The 19,450-nt window shown below is 43.8% G+C and overlaps 1 protein-coding gene and 1 long non-coding RNA gene across 2 annotated transcripts in view; one reads left to right on the top strand and one right to left on the bottom strand.

Annotated features, from left to right (window-relative positions):
* The window catches only part of SNAPC3 (small nuclear RNA activating complex polypeptide 3), a 28,002-nt gene extending 8,552 nt beyond the window's left edge, over positions 1-19,450 (top strand). Inside the window, exons 3-9 of the mRNA XM_082205004.1 lie at positions 2,094-2,178; positions 6,325-6,429; positions 7,708-7,857; positions 15,632-15,714; positions 16,439-16,603; positions 17,921-18,028; positions 19,108-19,450. Coding sequence (XP_082061130.1) covers positions 2,094-2,178; positions 6,325-6,429; positions 7,708-7,857; positions 15,632-15,714; positions 16,439-16,603; positions 17,921-18,028; positions 19,108-19,255 — 844 coding nt within the window. The 3' untranslated portion in view covers positions 19,256-19,450. The remainder of the gene's footprint in view (positions 1-2,093; positions 2,179-6,324; positions 6,430-7,707; positions 7,858-15,631; positions 15,715-16,438; positions 16,604-17,920; positions 18,029-19,107) is intronic.
* Positions 1,428-2,085, bottom strand: LOC309522212. Its single transcript, XR_014214984.1, has 2 exons — positions 1,955-2,085; positions 1,428-1,673 (listed from the first exon to the last, which is right to left on the bottom strand). It is a non-coding gene; the product is annotated as an uncharacterized lncRNA (long non-coding RNA).

Genomic DNA, 19,450 nt, shown 5'->3' with positions numbered 1-19,450 from the left:
AACAATTAGCAAAAACATAATTGGACATCGAAAATGTGGCTTAAATCCTATGGAATAATTAACAAATCGTCAGTAAAACAGTAACAAATCATCTGTAGAACAATTACAAATCATCAGCAAAATAACAACTGCCTATAAAACACTATTAACGAAACAGATTAAAAAAATTAATCTAAACGGTTAACAGCATTTTATAGGATTCACAAAATGCTGCAGTTGGTCTGAGGTTCAGCGCCAAGTAAATGCACTTTGAAAAGTGTTGTTAGCCAATTTCCCCTCTATAAAATACAGGAGGCAGCCATTTTGCGGGGGTCCTGTTCCTAGCCCCTGCGTGTCCCACCGGAGTGTGCATAAGCCTGTTCTGCCCTCTTCTGGGTCCAAAGTGATCCGTGCATTGGCAGTCGTGCATCAACTGGACACACGCAAAATGATTGCCGTGTGTATATCAGTAGCGTTACGATAAAATTGACTTGAATACCTCTCTTTTAGGTCCATCTATTTAGAAGCAAATCCAATCAATTTGAGATCTTCTTGCAAAGTTCACATCCTGTCCCGTCCCTTTGGGTCTCGTCTTAAAAATGGGATGTTTTGAGCACTGTGCATTTCAGGAAGTGAAAATGTGAAGTTGAGTACATCACGTAACATCAAGATAAACTAGGCCATTCAGGTTATGGAACGTGTGACACCCTGTGCTGCCCATTTGAAAAGCACAGTAATAAAATTTGGAGAAAATTGCCCTTTTATGGTAATTACTTCAATCTGTAGTTATGGCTGTGGGTGCCTTTGAAGTTCAGAAACTGCAGTTAGTCCACAAGGCAGCTGTCTGATACATTAGCATCATATCAGAACTGTGACTGCTTGTCACCACATGTGTTTGCTCATGCTCTGCTTTCTCCCAGTTTGGAGCCCTTGTGCTTTGGGCTGCAACTTCCATTATTCCTGACAATTGGCCTGGAATTTGTGGTCCTAGACAGTTGGAGGCTAGTCTCCTCAGATGTCCTCAGCGTGGATGTCAAAGTCACCCAGGACCTGAGTTCCTCCAACATCTCACGGGAGACAACTTTGCTCAGATAGTGAAGAAGAGAGGTTGTCTAGTGAGAGAGAACGGACTTCTATGAATTGCAGCGACATCTCCTTGCCCCCCCTAAATCCTCTAGTCCGGGCTGATGTTGCGCCGAGTAATCAGGCGCACAGAGCTTTCATATTCTCGGGAGTTCGTGTTCCTGTTTAGAATGCTTCATTAACTTTGCTAAGGAAGTACACAACAACAGATAACTTAGATATGCTGGCCATCCACTCTGAACCAGTTTAATAACATATCTGGGCAGGGATCTGCGGCGCCTAATTAGCTGTGCTCAAGGAGTTGTGGGTGCTTATAGAAGACTTTCTGGTTATTTGGTTTTTATTCTAATTCCCTGATGACAGTCGCTTTTGGAGAACGCTTTGAAACGCCAGCCAGCAATTTGCAGGCTCCTGTTTGGGACAGAGGATGTCAAAGCCTTGCTTGGGGGTGCTGAGTGGTTTGTCTCAGTTCCTAACTGTTGAGAAACACTCAACTTTATTTAATGACCAAATGGCGGCTTCTTCTGCCGGGTGGGATTAACTACAGTTGTCCCATAAGTGGCATACAAGAAAGGCAATACAGAAAAAGGCAAAAAAAATACAGTGGTGCCCTGCAAGACGAATGCCTCGCAAGACGAAAAACTCGCTAGACGAAAGATTTTTCCGTTTTTTGAGTCGTTCCGCAAGACGAATTTCCCTATGGGCTTGCTTCGCAAGACGAAACGTCTTGCGAGTTCTTGCGAGTTTGTTTCCTTTTTCTTAAAGCCGCTAAGCCGTTAATAGCTGCTAAGCCGCTAATAGCCGTGCTTCGCAAGACGAAAAAACCGCAAGACGAAGAGACTCGCGGAACGGATTAATTTCGTCTTGCGAGGCACCACTGTACACGTTAAACTCAGATTTCAATTAAAAATGCCTGCTGGAATATATAAAAAGGTATTCAGTAGGTGCCTGAAGTTTCTGTTGTCTGCTGCCAGGAAGATACAACTCCAATACGTCATTCCCCGTCTCCCTTTTCTTCCCTTATTCCATAGGATTAGACAGAAGGCTCTGACCAGGCGAAAAGAGACGATCACTGTCGATCGGGCATGCAGACAGGAAACGTTTATTTACGAGATGGTAAGGTTTCTCTCACCTCGCCGTCACCCAGCCAACACACTCAAGCCGACTGGACAAACTCATGTAGAATAATGGCGACATATCATAAGCAAAGGTCTCTTTTCAGGCTGTGTGGATGTGGGAAACACTTGCTTCACCTGTGGGGCTGCATGGATTGTGGGGCTGTTTAGGGAAGTTTTTTAATGTTTGATGCTGTACAGTGGTACCTTGGGTTAAGTACCCAGGAGTACTTAAGCGTAAGTACTGAAGTGCCTGTAACCTGAAGCATATGCAACCTGAAGTACCACTGTATCGTGTTTTTAATACAGTGGTACCTCGGGTTACATATGCTTCAGGTTACAGACTCTGCTAACCCAGAAATAGTACCGCGGGTTAAGAACTTTGCTTCAAGTTGAGAACAGAAATCGCATGACGACGGTGTGGCAGCAGCGGGAGGCCCCATTAGCTAAAGTGGTGCTTCAGGTTAAGAACAGTTTCAGGTTAAGAACGGACCTCCAGAACGAATTAAGTACGTAACCAGAGGTATTCGGTTGGAGGTTGCCCAGAGTGGTGGGCGGGATATAAATAACAATAACAACAACAACCATTATTATTATTATTATTATTATTAGCACTGAAAATGGGCCTCAAGGCCAGTGGTTGCAGAGTTTGGTCCTAACAGAGGTCATTCATCCTACACGGGGTGGCTAACCAGGTTTTTTCTTTTCTCTTACCATGTCTTTGGTAGAACTGACACAAAAAACAAAGCCTGCCCTCGATTATTTTTTTGCATTTTTTTAATTTGACTTAGCCAAGAATGAAATTTCTGCTATGTAATGGCCAGGACAGCACTTTGGATAATGATGGAAAGCAAGCATGGATTGCCACTCCCTATGCCTCATCTATCCGGGTTGATTGCTACGTCAGATTAGAAATATTCCCAGTATCGCTTGAGTTCTGCCTCTCCTGTTAGCAAATTTCTTCATTCTTTCATGGGCTGAGCCTTCTGCAATTTGAAGATGATGGGAATGTACTTTTCTTGATATTGCTTCATTCTGCCTTGTTTAGGGCGATGGTGTTGTAATAATTTGTACAGATTTGTGGGTGAAGTAATAGGTTTGGTTTTCAATATATACTGTTTGGAAAGAAGGGAGTTGATAGTATTGTACCGGTTACTAGCAAAGAAACCATTGCAAGTGCTTTTTTTGTTTTTTTAAAAAAGCAGAGCCAGAGTTTGATCATTTATAGACAAAGAATTTCTAATTCCATATAAAAGGTAAAGGGAACCCTGACCATTAAGTCCAGTCGTGACCGACTCACCTCGCTTTATTGGCCAAGGGAGCCAGCAAACAGCTTCCGGGTCATGTGGCCAGCATGACTAAGCCGCTTCTGGCGAACCAGAGCAGCGCACAGAAACGCCGTTTACCTTCCCGCCGGAGCGTTACCTATTTATCTACTTGCACTTTGACGTGCTTTCGAACTGCTAGGTGGGCAGGAGCAGGGACCGAGCAACGGGAGCTCACCCCGTCGCGGGGATTCGAACCGCCGACCTTCTGATCAGCAAGTCCTAGGCTCTGTGGTTTAACCCACAGCGCCACCCGCGTCCCTAATTCCATATACTAATACTAAAATAAAACAGTTAATATAATGTGGCAAACTGGCAAATGCAATAAACTGGAGTGCTTTGGACTTCGTGTGGTCTAGACTATCAACTTAACAGGTACAACAGCCTTAGTGGAAAAATCCCGCCGAATGCTGTTTTTGCAAATAATGCCTTTAAAATGGAAAAATGCTTACAATGTTTTAAACCTGCAAAACTCCCGATAAGGCGTTTATATTTATGCCTTTTATTGTGTACTGCGATCCACAACTCTTTGCGTCAGAATTATTTCACTGGCATGTGTGCCTGTTAGTGTTCAGGTTAGTCAAGCTTAGTAGAAATATTGCATGCCTGCCCTGCACCTCGATGCAGTTTAGTAGACACGACGGCTGCAGTCTTCAACACACTTGCCTTGGAGAAAGCCCCATTTAAGCCAGTGGGGCTTGCTTTTGATTAGACCTGCATACGGTTGTACTGCCATTAGTGTTGTTGGCAAACAGGGCACTCAACAAGTCACAATGGAAAGAGGGAGGTTTTTCTCACCCTCTCATCCTAGAGTACAGTGGTACCTCAGGTTACATATGCTTCAGGTTACAGACTCCGCTAACCCAGAAATAGTGCTTCAGGTTAAGAACTTTGCTTCAGGATGAGAACAGAAATCGTGCTCCGGCGGTGCGGCAGCAGCAGGAGGCCCCATTAGCTAAAGTGGTGCTTCAGGTTAAGAACAGTTTCAGGTTAAGAACAGACCTCTGGAACGAATTAAGTACTTAACCCGAGGTACCACTGTACTTGTTCTCTCTAGGGACGCTGTGGTCTAAATGACTGAGCCCCTTCGGCTTGCATTTAAATCATCTTATCAAGCGCAGGGTTGGCGCCTCAGTAGCATGTCTGCTAGTCTGACATTGTTTGCACATTGTTAATTTCCTTGCTGATAAATTCACTATGTGGCCTAAACCACTGAGCCTCTTGGGCTTGCTGATGGGAAGGTTGGCGGTTCGAATCCCTGTGACGGGGTGAGCTTCCATTGCTCTGTCCCAGCTCCTGTCAACCTAGCAGTTCGAAAGCATGCCAGTGCAAGTAGGTAAATAGGTATCACTGTGGTGGGCAGGTAAACGGCGTTTCTGTGTGCTCTGGTTTCCGTCACAGTGTCCGGTTGCGTCAGAAGCTGTTTAGTCCTGCTGGCCACATGACCTGGAAAGCTGTCTGTGGACAAACGTCGGCTCCCTTGGCCTGAAAGCGAGATGAGCGCTGCAACCCGAGAGTCGCCTTTGACTGGACTTAAATGTCCAGGGGTCCTTTACCTTTTTTTTACCTTTATGTGTTCTCCCTCTCTCCATTATTGAGTGCACTTTTGGCTAACGCCACTAATGATGCAATCCTTTGCATGATTTAAGGAACAGTTTCTTCACATAGCACATCTGAACCTTGTCTTGGCTGCCACAAAGTGTGGCAATGGTCACCAACTGAGACAGATTTCAAAGGCGCTTTGATAAATTCACGGAGGATAAGGCTCGAAATAAATAAATAAATAAATAAATAAATAAATAAATAATTGTCCAGTAGCACCTTAGAGACCAACTAAGTTTGTTTTGGGTGCAGTGGTACCTCAGGTTAAGTACTTAATTCGTTCTGGAGGTCTGTTCTTAACCTGAAACTGTTCTTAAACTGAGGCACCACTTTAGCTAATGGGGTCTCCTGCTGCTGCCAGGCTGCCGGAGCACGATTGCTGTTCTCATCCTGAAGCAAAGTTCTTAACCCAAGGTACTATTTCTGGGTTAGCGGAGTCTGTAACCTGAAGCGTCTGTAACCTGAAGCGTCTGTAACCCGAGGTACCACTGTATAAGCTTTTGTGTGCATGCACACTTCTTCAGATACCACACAAAAGCTTATACCCAGAACAAACTTAGTTGGTCTCTAAGGTGCTACTGGACAATTTTTTAATATTTTTATTTATTTTAACTGTGTTAGACCAACACAGGTAGCTACCTGAATCTAGGAGGATAAGGCTGTAATTCACTACCAGCCATGATGGCTGTTTATACTTCCAAGGTCGGAGGCCGTTGCTGTGGAATAACTATTGCCTTTGTGTCTTGCTTGTGGGTTTCCCATAGACATCTGGTTGGCCACGATGGGACATGGGGTACTGGACCAGATAATCCCTCAGTTTGCTCCAACAGGGGTGTTCATTCATTGGCCATGGCTTAGGAACATCCTTCTGTTAATCCCTTTCTAGTCTGAATGTCTCCTAATCCCGATGCTTTGACTCCACCTCTCTTTGTAGATAGCTGTAATTAAAATTCAGGGGGACTCTGCTGAAACAAGATGGGCCAGTTCTAAAGCTAGCAAGGTAAACGGGGTTGTATCCCAACTAGGTTATTTTCAGAATAGACCTACTCAAAGCAGTGAAGCAAAGATAGTTATGCCTGTTGACTTCAATGAGCCTATGCCAAACATGACTAGCATTGTGCCCAGTGATTATAAACTTGTATGTGTGTATATTGAACTTCAGTTGCTTTGCAAGCATCCAGCAAGCTTTAGAATTATATTCTAACAACTTGCCTTGCCAGGAGTCCCAAGCAATTGGAAAGAGGCCAAAGGATCCAGAAAACTTAGTCAAGGAGGGACAGCTTCTTTTAACCCTGAATATTTTCTACCCTGTTATATTACAGAAGGTTGGTGGCTTCTTTTACTTATTTTCATGTCTTTGTTGGGTGGCTTGACATCATTCACTAGTGAAGTCAAACTCCTCTTGGAGCACATCTTGTAAGAAAGTGGAGTTGCTTTGGTTAGAAGGAAGAGTTTACCTGGTTTCCTTAAAGTAAAAGTATATGTCAAATAAGTTAGTTTTGAAGAGATAAGCTGGACGTACTTAGCCAGTAAAAGCCCAGTCTAAAGCCTAAGGCAGGCATTCCCAATCTGTGGCCCTCCAGATGTTTTGGCCTACAACTCCCATGATCCCTAGCTAACAGGACCAGTGGTCAGGGATGATGGGAATTGTAGTCCAAAACATCTGCAGGGCCAAAGATTGGGGATGCCTGGCCTAAGGTTTGGCTAAGTGCCTTGCTGCGCGAGTTTTAGAGATCACCCTTTATTTATTTTTAATTAGGCTGGAACATTCATAGAATCATAGAATCATAGAATCATAGAGTTGGAAGAGACCACAAGGGCCATCGAGTCCAACCCCCTGCCAAGCAGGAAACACCATCAGAGCACTCCTGACATATGGTTGTCAAGCCTCTGCTTAAAGACCTCTAAAGAAGGAGACTCCACCACACTCCTTGGCAGCAAATTCCACTGTCGAACAGCTCTTACTGTCAGGAAGTTCTTCCTAATGTTTAGGTGGAATCTTCTTTCTTGTAGTTTGGATCCATTGCTCCGTGTCCGCTTCTCTGGAGCAGCAGAAAACAACCTTTCTCCCTCCTCTATGTGACATCCTTTTATATATTTGAACATGGCTATCATATCACCCCTTAACCTCCTCTTCTGCAGGCTAAACATGCCCAGCTCCCTTAGCCGTTCCTCATAAGGCATCGTTTCCAGGCCTTTGACCATTTTGGTTGCCCTCCTCTGGACACGTTCCAGTTTGTCAGTGTCCCTCTTGAATTGTGGTGCCCAGAACTGGACACAGTACTCCAGGTGTGGTCTGACCAGAGCAGAATACAGTGGCACTATTACTTCCCTTGATCTAGATGCTATACTCCTATTGATGCAGCCCAGAATTGCATTGGCTTTTTTAGCTGCCGCGTCACACTGTTGGCTCATGTCAAGTTTGTGGTCAACCAAGACTCCTAGATCCTTTTCACATGTACTGCTCTCAAGCCAGGTGTCACCCATCTTGTATTTGTGCCTCTCATTTTTTTTGCCCGCTGCACGCTTAGGTATTCAGTAGCAACAACAGCTCCACAAATGCTCGATTTTTAGCTGATCTTCGTTCTTTGTGTCCTATACAGCATAAGCTGTGCAAGCCCTACCAGACCATGTTGGTTCTAGGCAGCCAGAAACTTACAGAGCTGAGAGACTCCATTTCCTGCGTCAGTGACTTTCAGATTGGCGGGGAGTTCAGCAGTCATCCTGATCAGGCCCCAGAAAATATCAGTAAGGTAGGAAAATTTCCATTTTCTTATGTACAGCGGTACCTCAGGTTACATATGCTTCAGCTTACATACGCTTCAGGTTACAGACTCCGCTAACCCAGAAATAGTGCTTCAGGTTAAGAACTTTGCTTCAGGATGAGAACAGAAATTGTGCTCCGGCAGCGCGGCAGCAGCGGGAGGCCCCATTAGCTAAAGTGGTGCTTCAGGTTAAGAACAGTTTCAGGTTAAGAACGGAACTCCGGAACGAATTAAGTACTTAACCTGAGGTACCACTGTACTACTTCTACTATGTACTACTTTCTACAGTTCTATGACATTTGGCAAGGCTAAACATCAGCTGAAATCCTTTAGCAGTTGCTAATATTTTAGCCCCATCTTAACAAGCATATATGTGGGCAATCCTTTGCGTCAGGACTGATGAACTGAAGCTTTCCTTCTGAGTGTTCATTTGCTGCCAGCCACGGTGGAAAGGGCACAATGTTTTCAATGATTTGTGGCTTCCTCTTGTCAGATTTCTTCATCCTAGCTCCTTTGTATGTGAGGGAGAAAAATGGGAACAACTTTGCTCTAGAGCGTTGACTTTCAGTATCAACCGTGAATGTTCAGTGGTTAGTTTGAGTGTTTCTCTAGCCACCGCAAGATTTCGCAGGCTTTGGAGGCTGATAGTTATGGCGAATGGAAAACTGATTGCTTTGGAAACAGTGTGGTTTTTGTGTTGATTCCAAAATAATTTGACAATGAAGCTAGTTTTAATTATACAAAGGCCTACTTTTTATGAATAGCTGGAACCACAAAGAAACTCGGTGGAACCACTAAGTGCTGTATGTATTTCAGTGCTGACGTATGTAAAAAGCATGCGTGTTATGTGTTGTGACCATGACTAAAGACCAAGAGAATCTTCATGAGTAGTTAGTAAACAGATAGAAAGGTTAAAATTTGCTTAACAGGAAGGCAGGGGTGGAAAATGGCGGGCCTCTTCACGGCCACAGTACTTCTTGGCCTTAATTGGCGGAAATCTCTGCACTGAAACCAGAGATATGATTCTAAGAACAGCACATGAACGGTTTAGGAAATGTCTTTGGGGCTCAGCAACACCAAGAATATCCTTGCAGAGAAAGCAGCGTTTGTTTCGGAATCCCCAATTTGGAATTATATCATTATGCTTACCTACTGTCAAGTAGGTAACGCGGGTGGCGCTGTGGGTTAAACCACAGAGCCTAGGACTTGCCGATCAGAAGGTTGGCGGTTCGAATCCCTGCAACGGGGTGAGCTCCTGTTGCTCGGTCCCTGCTCCTGCCAACCTAGCAGTTCGAAAGCACACCAAAAAGTGCAAGTAGATAAATAGGTACCGCTCTGGCGGGAAGGTAAATGGCGTTTTCGTGTGCTGCTCTGGTTCGCCAGAAGCGGCTTAGTCATGCTGGCCACATGACCTGGAAGCTGTACGCCGGCTCCCTCGGCCAATAAAGTGAGATGAGCGCCGCAACCCCAGAGTCGGTCACGACTGGACCTAATGGTCATGGGTCCCTTTACCTTTACCTTACTGTCAAGTACTAAATATTGGAATCCTACAGTTGGCCCTAATTTCCCAATGTGAGCAACCCTAGAATATATGTACATGGCTCCTTTGGTTGGTTGGACGGTACTAAGATCGAAATATTTCAACTTTCAGGTGACTCTGGAAACAGTTAAATCACTTAGAAGAATATGGAATATAAGGTAAAGGTAAAGGTACCCCTGCCCGTATGGGCCAGTCTTGCCAGACTCTAGGGTTGTGTGCTCATCTCATTCTATAGGCCGGGAGCCAGCGCTGTCCGGAGACACTTCCAGGTCACGTGCCCAGCGTGACGAAGCTGCTCTGGCGAGGCAGCACCAGCGCAGCACACGGAACGCCGTTTACCTTCCCGCTGGTAAGCGGTCCCTATTTATCTACTTGCACCCGGAGGTGCTTTCGAACTGCTAGGTTGGCAGGCGCTGGGACCGAATGACGGGAGCGCACCCCGCCGCGGGGATTTGAACCGCTGACCATGTGATCGGCAAGTCCTAGGCGCAATATATTCCAATATGGAATATATTGGCTACTAAAAACTAATTTGATCCATTTTCACATGCTAAATTTACTCTGTGGGGAAACCCCGTACTAAGAATTGCAAAAAAGAGGGTGATATGGAAAAATTGGATAGAAGCAGGTGTATTGACACTGGACCAACTGGTAGATGGGGAAGATGAATGTTATACTTCTGCTATTTTAAGTAAAAAAATATCATCTATCAAATGCAGCCCAGTGGCGATATCTTCAATTACAACATCTCCTAACAAGTGTGTTTGGGCCGGCAGCCCTTTCAGCTTCTGAGATACCTGAGATATTGGAGTAATTTGGCAACTCATTCAAAAACAAAAATCCAGCAATTCCTTTTTATAGATATCTATTAGCAATACTCAAGTTCAATATGCAGACTATAAGAGGACTGGAATAAAGAACTGGAACTTTTATTAGCTTCAATACCTAAGGTGTCATTAGATTAAAAATTAATAGTAATACAGTGGTACCTCGGGTTACATACGCTTCAGGTTACATACGCTTCAGGTTACAGGCTCCACTAACCCAGAAATAGTCCTTCAGGTTAAGAACTTTGCTTCAGGATAAGAACAGAAATCGTGCTCCGGCGGCGCGGCAGCAGCAGGAGGCCCCATTAGCTAAAGTGGTGCTTCAGGTTAAGAACAGCTTCAGGTTAAGTACGGACCTCCGGAACGAATTATGTACTTAACCTGAGGTACCATTGTACAACAGAAAATGATGTTTAGAGTTTATTGAACTCCTTTACTGTCGTATAAAAAAGGGTTAGCTAAGATAGTTCAGTGCTGATGTAGCAAGGACAATGCCTCTCTGAAACACTTGTTTGCACAGTTCTCTTTACATAACAGTTACTTATTAGTAACCCACATTGTGAAATATTTGTACAGTGCTTACAGAACTGCAGCTAGCAAATGGCTCCTTAAACCAAGGTTGCAGTTGCCAAACAGATGGTCTAGTTGCCATTTTGGGGCAAGACAGCTGTAAAGCTTTATTTTTCAAATGATAGACTGACTGCGATTAAGTCTCAGTTAAACACCTGGCTAGTTCAGAGGACTACCTTGAGCTAGGTTAGGAACTTTGAGAACTTAAAGAAGAAAAGTTGCTTGATCCGGGGACAGTCTGCATATATACCGTATTGGCCCGAATATAATCCGCACCCAAATATAAGCGGCACCTTTAAAATTCAAGGGGGGGGGAGACAATACCTGAATATAAGCCGCTCCCTTAAAATTTCGCAGGCACACCTGTTATGTTTTACCGTATGACTGTTTCAGCAGCGATATCGTAAAAGCCAATTTTTGTAAGGTTGGGAATTTCAGCCGCAGTTTAACTTTTAGCCAGTTTAACTTTTCACGGTCAGAATTTGAGGGGGGGAAATGAGGCTCATATTCAGGCCAATACAGTACAGTGGTGCCCCGCAAGACGAATGCCTCGCAAGACGGAAAACCCGCTAGACGAAAGGGTTTTCCGTTTTTGAGCTGCTTCACAAGACGATTTTCCCTATGGGCTTGCTTTGCAAGACGAAAACGTCTTGCGAGTGTTCCGATTTTTTTTTGCTCCCCCCCCCTTTTCTAAGCCGCTAATACCCTTTTAGCCGCTAATCCGCTAAGCCTTTAATAGCCACTAAGCCTTTAATAGCCGCTAAACCGCTAATAGCACTAAGCCGCTAATAGGGTTGCTTCGCAAGACGAAAAAACCGCTAGACGAAGAGACTCGCGGAACGGATAAATTTCATCTTGCGAGGCACCACTGTATTGGCCAACTCCGGCCTCTTTTTCTTAATGGTGACACATATCATTCATAACGTAAGAATATTCTTCACAAATGTGAGCATTGCAGCTGGACGAGGCAAGTGAAGACAAGCGACAACAATGAAATATAACGTTGCTCACCGTTCCTTCTCAGGCTGCACAGGAAAAAAAGCATTTTGGTCAGGATCCAAGGATTGCCCAGGCATGCAGCTCCAGATCCTGGAGATGTCAGGCTCCATCCTGGCACCTGGTCATCTTCACGTGGTCGCAAGTGGTCAAAATGTGCCTGGCGCCTGGCTAATTTTGAACACAGTGTTCCAGGATCCTTTGTTGCCAGGGATTCTCAGCCTTGCCCCCTGGTGGCTTTCCTGAAGAAGGGGAGGCAGATAATTGTGGGGCAGTCGCCAAGAGGGCCAGCATAATCTTAATGAACGGTTAGAAAGGCCCTAATAAAATAACACAGAAAAGATATTTAAAAAGTTGTGCGGTTGCAACTTGAACTGTAGAAGGTATTGCTGTGATGAGAAGCTTAAAGGTAAAGGTACCCTTGACCATTAGGTACTCTTGTGACCGACTCTGGGGTTGCGGCGCTCATCTCGCTTTATTGGCCAAGGGAGCCGGCGTACAGCTTCCGGGTCATGTGGCCAGCATGACTAAGCCGCTTCTGGCGAACCAGAGCAGCGCACGGAAACACCATTTACCTTCCTTTTTTTTTATAATAATTTTTATTACATTTTTCCAAATTACAAATAGGAAAAGACAGAATAAAAGAAAAGAAAAGAAAAAAGAACAGAAAATAACATCCATTTCAATAACTTATTTCAGATTTCCATTGGACTTCCCCACGTCTCCCGCATAGTGCATTCTTGATAATAAAGTCATCAGCAAATTATACCCTTATTTCGTGTTTTTCTTTATATTTTCAATTGCAATTTAAGTTTAAATCTCTTGTTCTCCGTTTACTCTAAAAATATAACCTGATATCATTTAACCCATTTAAACTTTGGTTCTTTCCCGAATGTTAACAATTTCCTAAATAATTAAACTTCATTGCTGGGGCTAACGTTCTAAATCATACGACATCTTATGTTTCATACAACTTATAATACTTTTGCAAATAGTCTTTGAATTTTTTCCAATCCTCCTCCATTGCCTCTTCTCCCAGGTCCCGGATTCTTGCAGTCATCTCAGCCAGTTCCATGTAGTTCATCAGTTGCGTCTGCCACTCCTCCAGTGTGGGCAAATCTTGGGTCTTCCAATACTTGGCGATAAGAATTCTTGCTGCAGTTGTAGCATACATAAAGAAAGTTCTATCCTTTTTTAACACCTTCTGGCCGACAATGCCCAGAAGAAAGGCCTCTGGTTTCTTGGGAAAGGTGTACTTAAACACCTTCTTTAACTCATTATAGATCATTTCCCAAAAGGCCTTCAATCTTGGGCACGTCCACCAGAGGTGAAAGAATGTCCCTTCAGCCTCCTTACATTTCCAACATTTATTATCAGACAAATGGTATATCTTAGCGAGTTTGACTGGGGTCATGTACCACCTGTATACCATTTTCATAATGTTTTCTTTCAAGGCATTACATGCCGTAAACTTCATACCGGTGGTCCATAACTTTTCCCAGTCTTCTGACATGATATTGTAACCAATGTCTTGAGCCCATTTTATCATGGCTGTTTTAACTATTTCATCCTGAGTGTTCCATTTAAGCAGCAAGTTGTACATTCTCGAAATTACCTTGGTCTTTGGTTCTAGCAACTCTGTCTCAAGTTTCGATTTTTCCACCTGGAATCCTATTTTTTTGTCTTGCTTAAAAACCTCATTAATTTGGGCATAATGTAACCAATTTTGCACCTTATCCTTTAATTTTTCAAAGCTCTGCAACCTCCAATTACCTCCAATGTTTTCTATTATTTCCCAATATTTCGGCCAATATGCCTCCATATTGGATGTTTTCCGAGCTTTGGCCTCTATTGGTGAAATCCACCTCGGAGTTTTACTTTCCAATAAGTCTTTGTATTTTTTCCAGACCATAAATATTGCTTTTCTGACAATATGGTTTTTAAACATTCCATGTGTTTTCCCCTTGTCATACCACAAATACGCATGCCAACCTAACGAATTGTTAAAGCCTTCCAGATCTAGGACATCAGTATTTTCCAATAAAATCCAATCTTTCATCCAGCAGAAGGCCGCAGCTTCATAATATAACCTTAAGTCCGGCAGGGCAAACCCCCCTCTCTCCTTTGCATCAGTTAATATTTTAAACTTTATTCGGGGCTTTTTGCCCTGCCAGACAAATTTAGAAATATCCTTCTGCCACTTTCCAAAACAATCCACTCTGTCCACGATCTGCAAAGCCTGAAACAAAAACAACATTTTTGGCAAAACGTTCATTTTTATAGCTGCAATTCGGCCTAACAAGGATAGTTTCAATCTTGACCAGATTTCTAGATCTTTTTTAACTTCTGACCAACATTTTTCATAATTGTCTTTAAATAAATTCAAGTTCTTGGAGGACAGATTGACCCCCAGGTATTTCACTTTTTTAACAATGTTTAGTTCTGTTTCCCTCTGAAACCCCTCTGTTTCAGTAACCGTCAAGTTTTTCCCTAACACCTTAGTCTTTTGTTTATTCAACTTAAAACCCGCCACCCGACCAAATTTCTGAATCAATTCCAAAACTCTTTTTGTGCTAGATTCTGGCTCCTGTAATGTTAAAACTAAGTCATCTGCAAATGCTTTCAGTTTATATTGTTTCGCTCCGACCCGTATTCCTTGTACCTGCCGATCCTCCCTTATCATTTTCAGCAAAACCTCCAGGACTGAAATAAACAACAGAGGGGATAGGGGGCACCCCTGGTGTGTTCCTTTTTCAATATGAAGTTCTTCTGTCACCACATTGTTCACTATCAACTTAGCTTTTTGTTCAGAATAGATTGCCTCTATTCCATTCTCAAACCCCCTTCCCACTCCCATCCCTTCCAAGTTTTTCTTCATAAATTTCCAAGAAATGTTGTCAAAGGCCTTCTCCGCGTCAATAAAAATTAACACCGCTTTGGTGTTAATATTTGTTTGTAAAAGTTCCAAAATATCGATAATGTTCCTGGTATTATCATACAAATGTCTACCTGGGAGAAAGCCTGCTTGGTCCTTATGGATTACTGCATTTAATACCTTTTTAAATCTGTTAGCCAAGACATCCGCAAATATTTTGTAATCCACATTTAGGAGTGAGATGGGGCGATAGTTCTTAAGTTGAGTCTTTTCAGTTTCCACTTTAGGTATCAATGTGATGAATGCTTCTTTCCACGTATCTGGTGCCCTCCCTCCCCCCATAATCTGGTTGCAAACCTCCATTAATGGTTGCATCAAATAGTCTTTTAAAGTCCTGTAGTATTTGGAGGTAAGACTCACCATTTACCTTCCTGCCTATTTATCTACTTGCACTTTGATGTGCTTTCGAACTGCTAGGTTGGCAGGAGCAGGGACCGAGCAACGGGAGCTCACCCCATCGCGGAGATTCGAACCGCCGACCTTCTGATCGGCAAGTCCTAGGCTCTGTGGTTTAACCCACAGCACCAACTGTTTAATGAACAGTTAGAAAGGGCCTAATAAAACAACACAGAAAAATATTTGAAAAGTTGTGCGATTGCAACTTGAGCTGTAGAAGGTGTTGCTGTGATGAGGAGCTTGCGGTTCTCCAATTATAGTTGGACTCCCAGCTCCTATCCCTGCTGACCACGGGCGATGCTGGATGAGGCTGATAGGACTTGGAGTCCAACAACCTGAGGAGAAACACCGGTTCCTCACCCCCAGCTAAGATAATGCGCTTAACTGGTATTTGAGAATATAGATGAGACATTAGGAAGGATGTGGTATTTGAGGTAAGCTGGTTGCCGAGCTAATACTTTCCCCTCTTCTCTCTTTGTATTTCTCCCTTTCCCCCAGGACCTTTACAAGTCTGCCTTCTTTTATTTTGAAGGTGTTTTTTACGACGACAGAAGGTACCCCGAGTGCAGGGACTTAAGCAGGTAGAGCCTTTACATTTTCATATGTTAGATCCCATTCTCAAGGGCCCAGTATGCCTTTGTAGGACTGACTTGTTGACTTGAGGAGATGCCAGGAGTTGGAACGCTTCCAAGCTAAGCCAGAACTAGATGTCATCCTGACTAATGATGCAACAGACCTGGGAAAGGGAGCAATGGGGGCGCTTGCCTGGTAGGATCCTGTCTGCCCCATCCTACTTTGAGGTTGCCTTTCCTAACCCCACAAGAGGACATCTATAGGGAGGAGTCAGCAGACAGAAGGATTAAACAGCAGCCTTCTTCTGTCCACCAATCTCCCCTGAAAATCTTGTCCCCTTCCCCAGTGCCTGCTCTGATATTTTTTATAAAATGACCCAGGCACATCAGCAAGTGCCTCTCTGAATTCATCCCAAGCAGTTTCTGAAAGCACAAGAATATACTGCAGTGGAGAAAATTTAATAGACTCTTGGGGTGAGATGGGACCCAAAGGGCCTTCGGTTTGTCATACAGAGCCTGCCCCTAAGACAACAAAACTGCCATTAATAATAAATGTGTGCACATATCCCTCTGCCTAACCGGTGCATAGTTTGCATGGTCTTGGGCTTATTTAGAATGCAAAAGGATTCTGGGAGCTTGCCCTGCCTTGTATCTTGAGAGAAATGGTTTCTGTCACCGACAGCATCGTATCATTGATGTAACGGAAGTAATACTGGCTTACCGTGATTTCCAGGACCATCATTGAGTGGGCAGAATCTCGTGAAAGAGGCTATGAGAATCTTCAGGCCGCTAAAATGGAAGACTTCACATTTAATGACTTGAACATCAAAATAGGTTTCCCGTACCTTTACTGTCACCAAGGAGACTGTGAGCACATTGTCATCATCACAGATATCAGGTAAATCACCGTTCATTTCCAGGGCCTCTGAAACACTTTCAGCTAGGAACTCCCTTCGTAATAATACCTTAGCTTGCCTTCTCCGTCCCATGATGTCTTGCCAAATGCAAGGTGGTTCTTTTAAAATTAGATTCAGAAGAAACACAAACGCAAGCGGTGAGAAGATTACAGATTTTATTCCAAACAGCAAACCGTATACAGTGGTACCTGTACATACGCTTCAGGTTACAGATGCTTCAGGTTACAGACTCCGCTAACCCAGAAATAGTACCTCGGGTTAAGAACTTTGCTTCAGGATGAGAACAGAAATCGTTCTCCGGCGGCGCGGCAGCAGCAGGAGGCCCCATTAGCTAAAGTGGTGCTTCAGGTTAAGAACAGTTTCAGGTTAAGAACGGAACTCCGGAATGAATTAAGTACTTAACCCGAGATACCACTGTATACATTACTAAGCAAGCACATCAGTCTGCCACGGGGAAGTCCTGTAGCCATTTGCCACCAGACCACACATCAAAGGCATCTATCAAAGACATTCACAAAGGATAGGATAGGGATGTAATACACATAGATAAACAGAACCAGGAAGAGATGGACAGGAGGAGTTGACCGTGTCAGATCATTATTTCCTCGAAATCACAACAATCTTCCGCAATAATTATCCCATACACAGGTATTCCAGTTTGTTGGCGTTGCAGAGATTCTGGTGTATAGGCTGCTGTTGTGTGCCAGTGGCGATCCATAGATTGGGCCAGGCATAGGCAAACTCTGACCCTCCAGATCTTTGGGACTACAATTCCCATCAACAGGACCAGTGGTCAGGGATGATGGGAATTGTAGTCCCAAAAACCTGGAGGGCCGGAGTTTGCCTATGCCTGGATTGGGCTATTAATCCATCATGGGCCATCAGAATAGACGTAATGGAACCTGCAACAAAATATTGCAGCATATTCTCATCGAATCATAGAATTGGAGAGTTGGAAGGGACTCCGAGGGTCATTATTTCAACCCCCTGTAATGCAGGAATCTCAGCTAAAGCATCCTGGACAGATGGCCACACAGCCTCTGCGTACAAACCTCCAAGGAAGGATTTTAGATGGTTTGGAAACCGGTGAGAGAGCTGTAGCCTCTGGGTCGACCTCCCGTGAACAATACTCCAGCCCAAAAATCTGTTCAACAGCCTCAGCTTTTGTTGCTGGAATCAGTCAGCACTCCACTCTCTTAACATAGAAATGTTAAGATAGAAGATGGGGAGGAGACATAGATACCAATGGAGTGTTTGTGTTCTAAGTCGGCCCTTAACACAGTCTTTCTCTGTACAAGGCTTATTCACCGGGACGACTGCCTAGATAGGAGCCTCTATCCCTTGTTAACCAAGAAACACTGGCTTTGGACCAAGAAATGCTTTGTGTGCAAGATGTACACAGCAAGGTAAGTGGTCAGAAGTACATTTCACCTTCAGGCATAAAGTTTCGATCACGGCGCTCTTTAAAGGTTTTGCTCATTTCATTTAATACCACTCACAAACTGCTACAGACTTCTGATAGTGCCAGAACAAATAAAACAAACCATTATCTTTTTTTGCAGTTATTTACTATGGCTAGTAAATAAACTATTTGCACTAGCTCCTCTAATATAGGATACATACGCCAAGTTTTTCGTTTTATACACGTGGAGCTGCGGCCTTGCTCTCTAGCCAGCTGCAGGTTACAAAAAGTGCTACGTATTTACCACATTCAATGGCTGAAAATTCTGCACCTTAGTGGGAAGGGGTACGAGTTGTGGGCAAAGTCAGTGAGGCTGGCATTTCAGTCCTTTGGGACCCTTGCTTCAAAATTTGCAGGCAATCAAGGAATTAAAACTTTTGTTTATTGAGTTAGATATTTAAGAGCTCTCATTATAATCACCACCTTCCTTGAGCAGGCAGGAGAAATCCGCATCAGCTAAAGCTCCATTTTCTAGTTAAGTTACAAGTGCCATGAATAACTAGTGCAAAAGGCTTAACAGGTTCAGTTTTTATTAATTTTGCAATTGTACCAGGTAAAGGGACCCCTGACCATTAGGTTCAGTCGTGACTGACTCTGGGGTTGCGGCGCCCATCTCGCTTTATTGGCCGAAAGAGCTGGTGTACAACTTCTGGGTCATGTGGCCAGCATGACTAAGCCGCTTCTGGCGAGCCAGAGCAGTGCATAGAAATGCCGTTTACCTTCCTGCCAGAGCGGTACCTATTTATCTGCTTGCAATCTGACGTGCTTTCGAACTGCTAGGTTGGCAGGAGTCACCACTCCTTACTACAATGTAATTTCATGTTCTGTGGTTTAACCCACAGCGCCACCCGCGTCTAGGAGGTACTACCTTCATTTCTTGTCCTTAATTCAGCTGTTAGCTGTTCAGGAGCTCTTTATTAATTTTGGGGGCATAATTTAATTTCAGGGAGTGGCAATAACCTGGGTTTTGTGCTTGTGTTACAGATTGCCTGTTAACCCTTTTTTTTGTCTTGGAACTTACAGATGGGTGACTAACGATGACAGCCTCGCTCCAGAAGACCCCTCTTTCTTCTGTGACGTCTGCTTCCGAATGCTGCACTATGATGCCGAGGGCAAAAAATTAGGGGATTTCCTTGCTTATCCCTATGTTGATCCAGGGATTTTTAACTAAGGCTTTGTCAAGAAGGAAGATAACAGGCAGCGTCGTGATGTGCTTCTGTAGCTGCTGGAACAGCCCAAGTGCTGTACTTAAAACTGTTGTTGTTCTTTTCAGCTAGAATTTCATTAGAATTGCTACACAAGCTGGAAGAATCTACATCTTCTTTTTTTAACGTATTTTTTATTAAAGATTTATTGGTTTACAAAA

The sequence above is a fragment of the Podarcis vaucheri genome, assembly GCF_965113315.1.
Source record: "Podarcis vaucheri genome assembly, chromosome: 17".
Classification (NCBI taxonomy): Eukaryota; Metazoa; Chordata; class Lepidosauria; order Squamata; family Lacertidae; genus Podarcis; species Podarcis vaucheri.
Note: the sequence above shows the minus strand (reverse complement) of the source record. Positions and strands in the feature narration are given on the sequence as shown.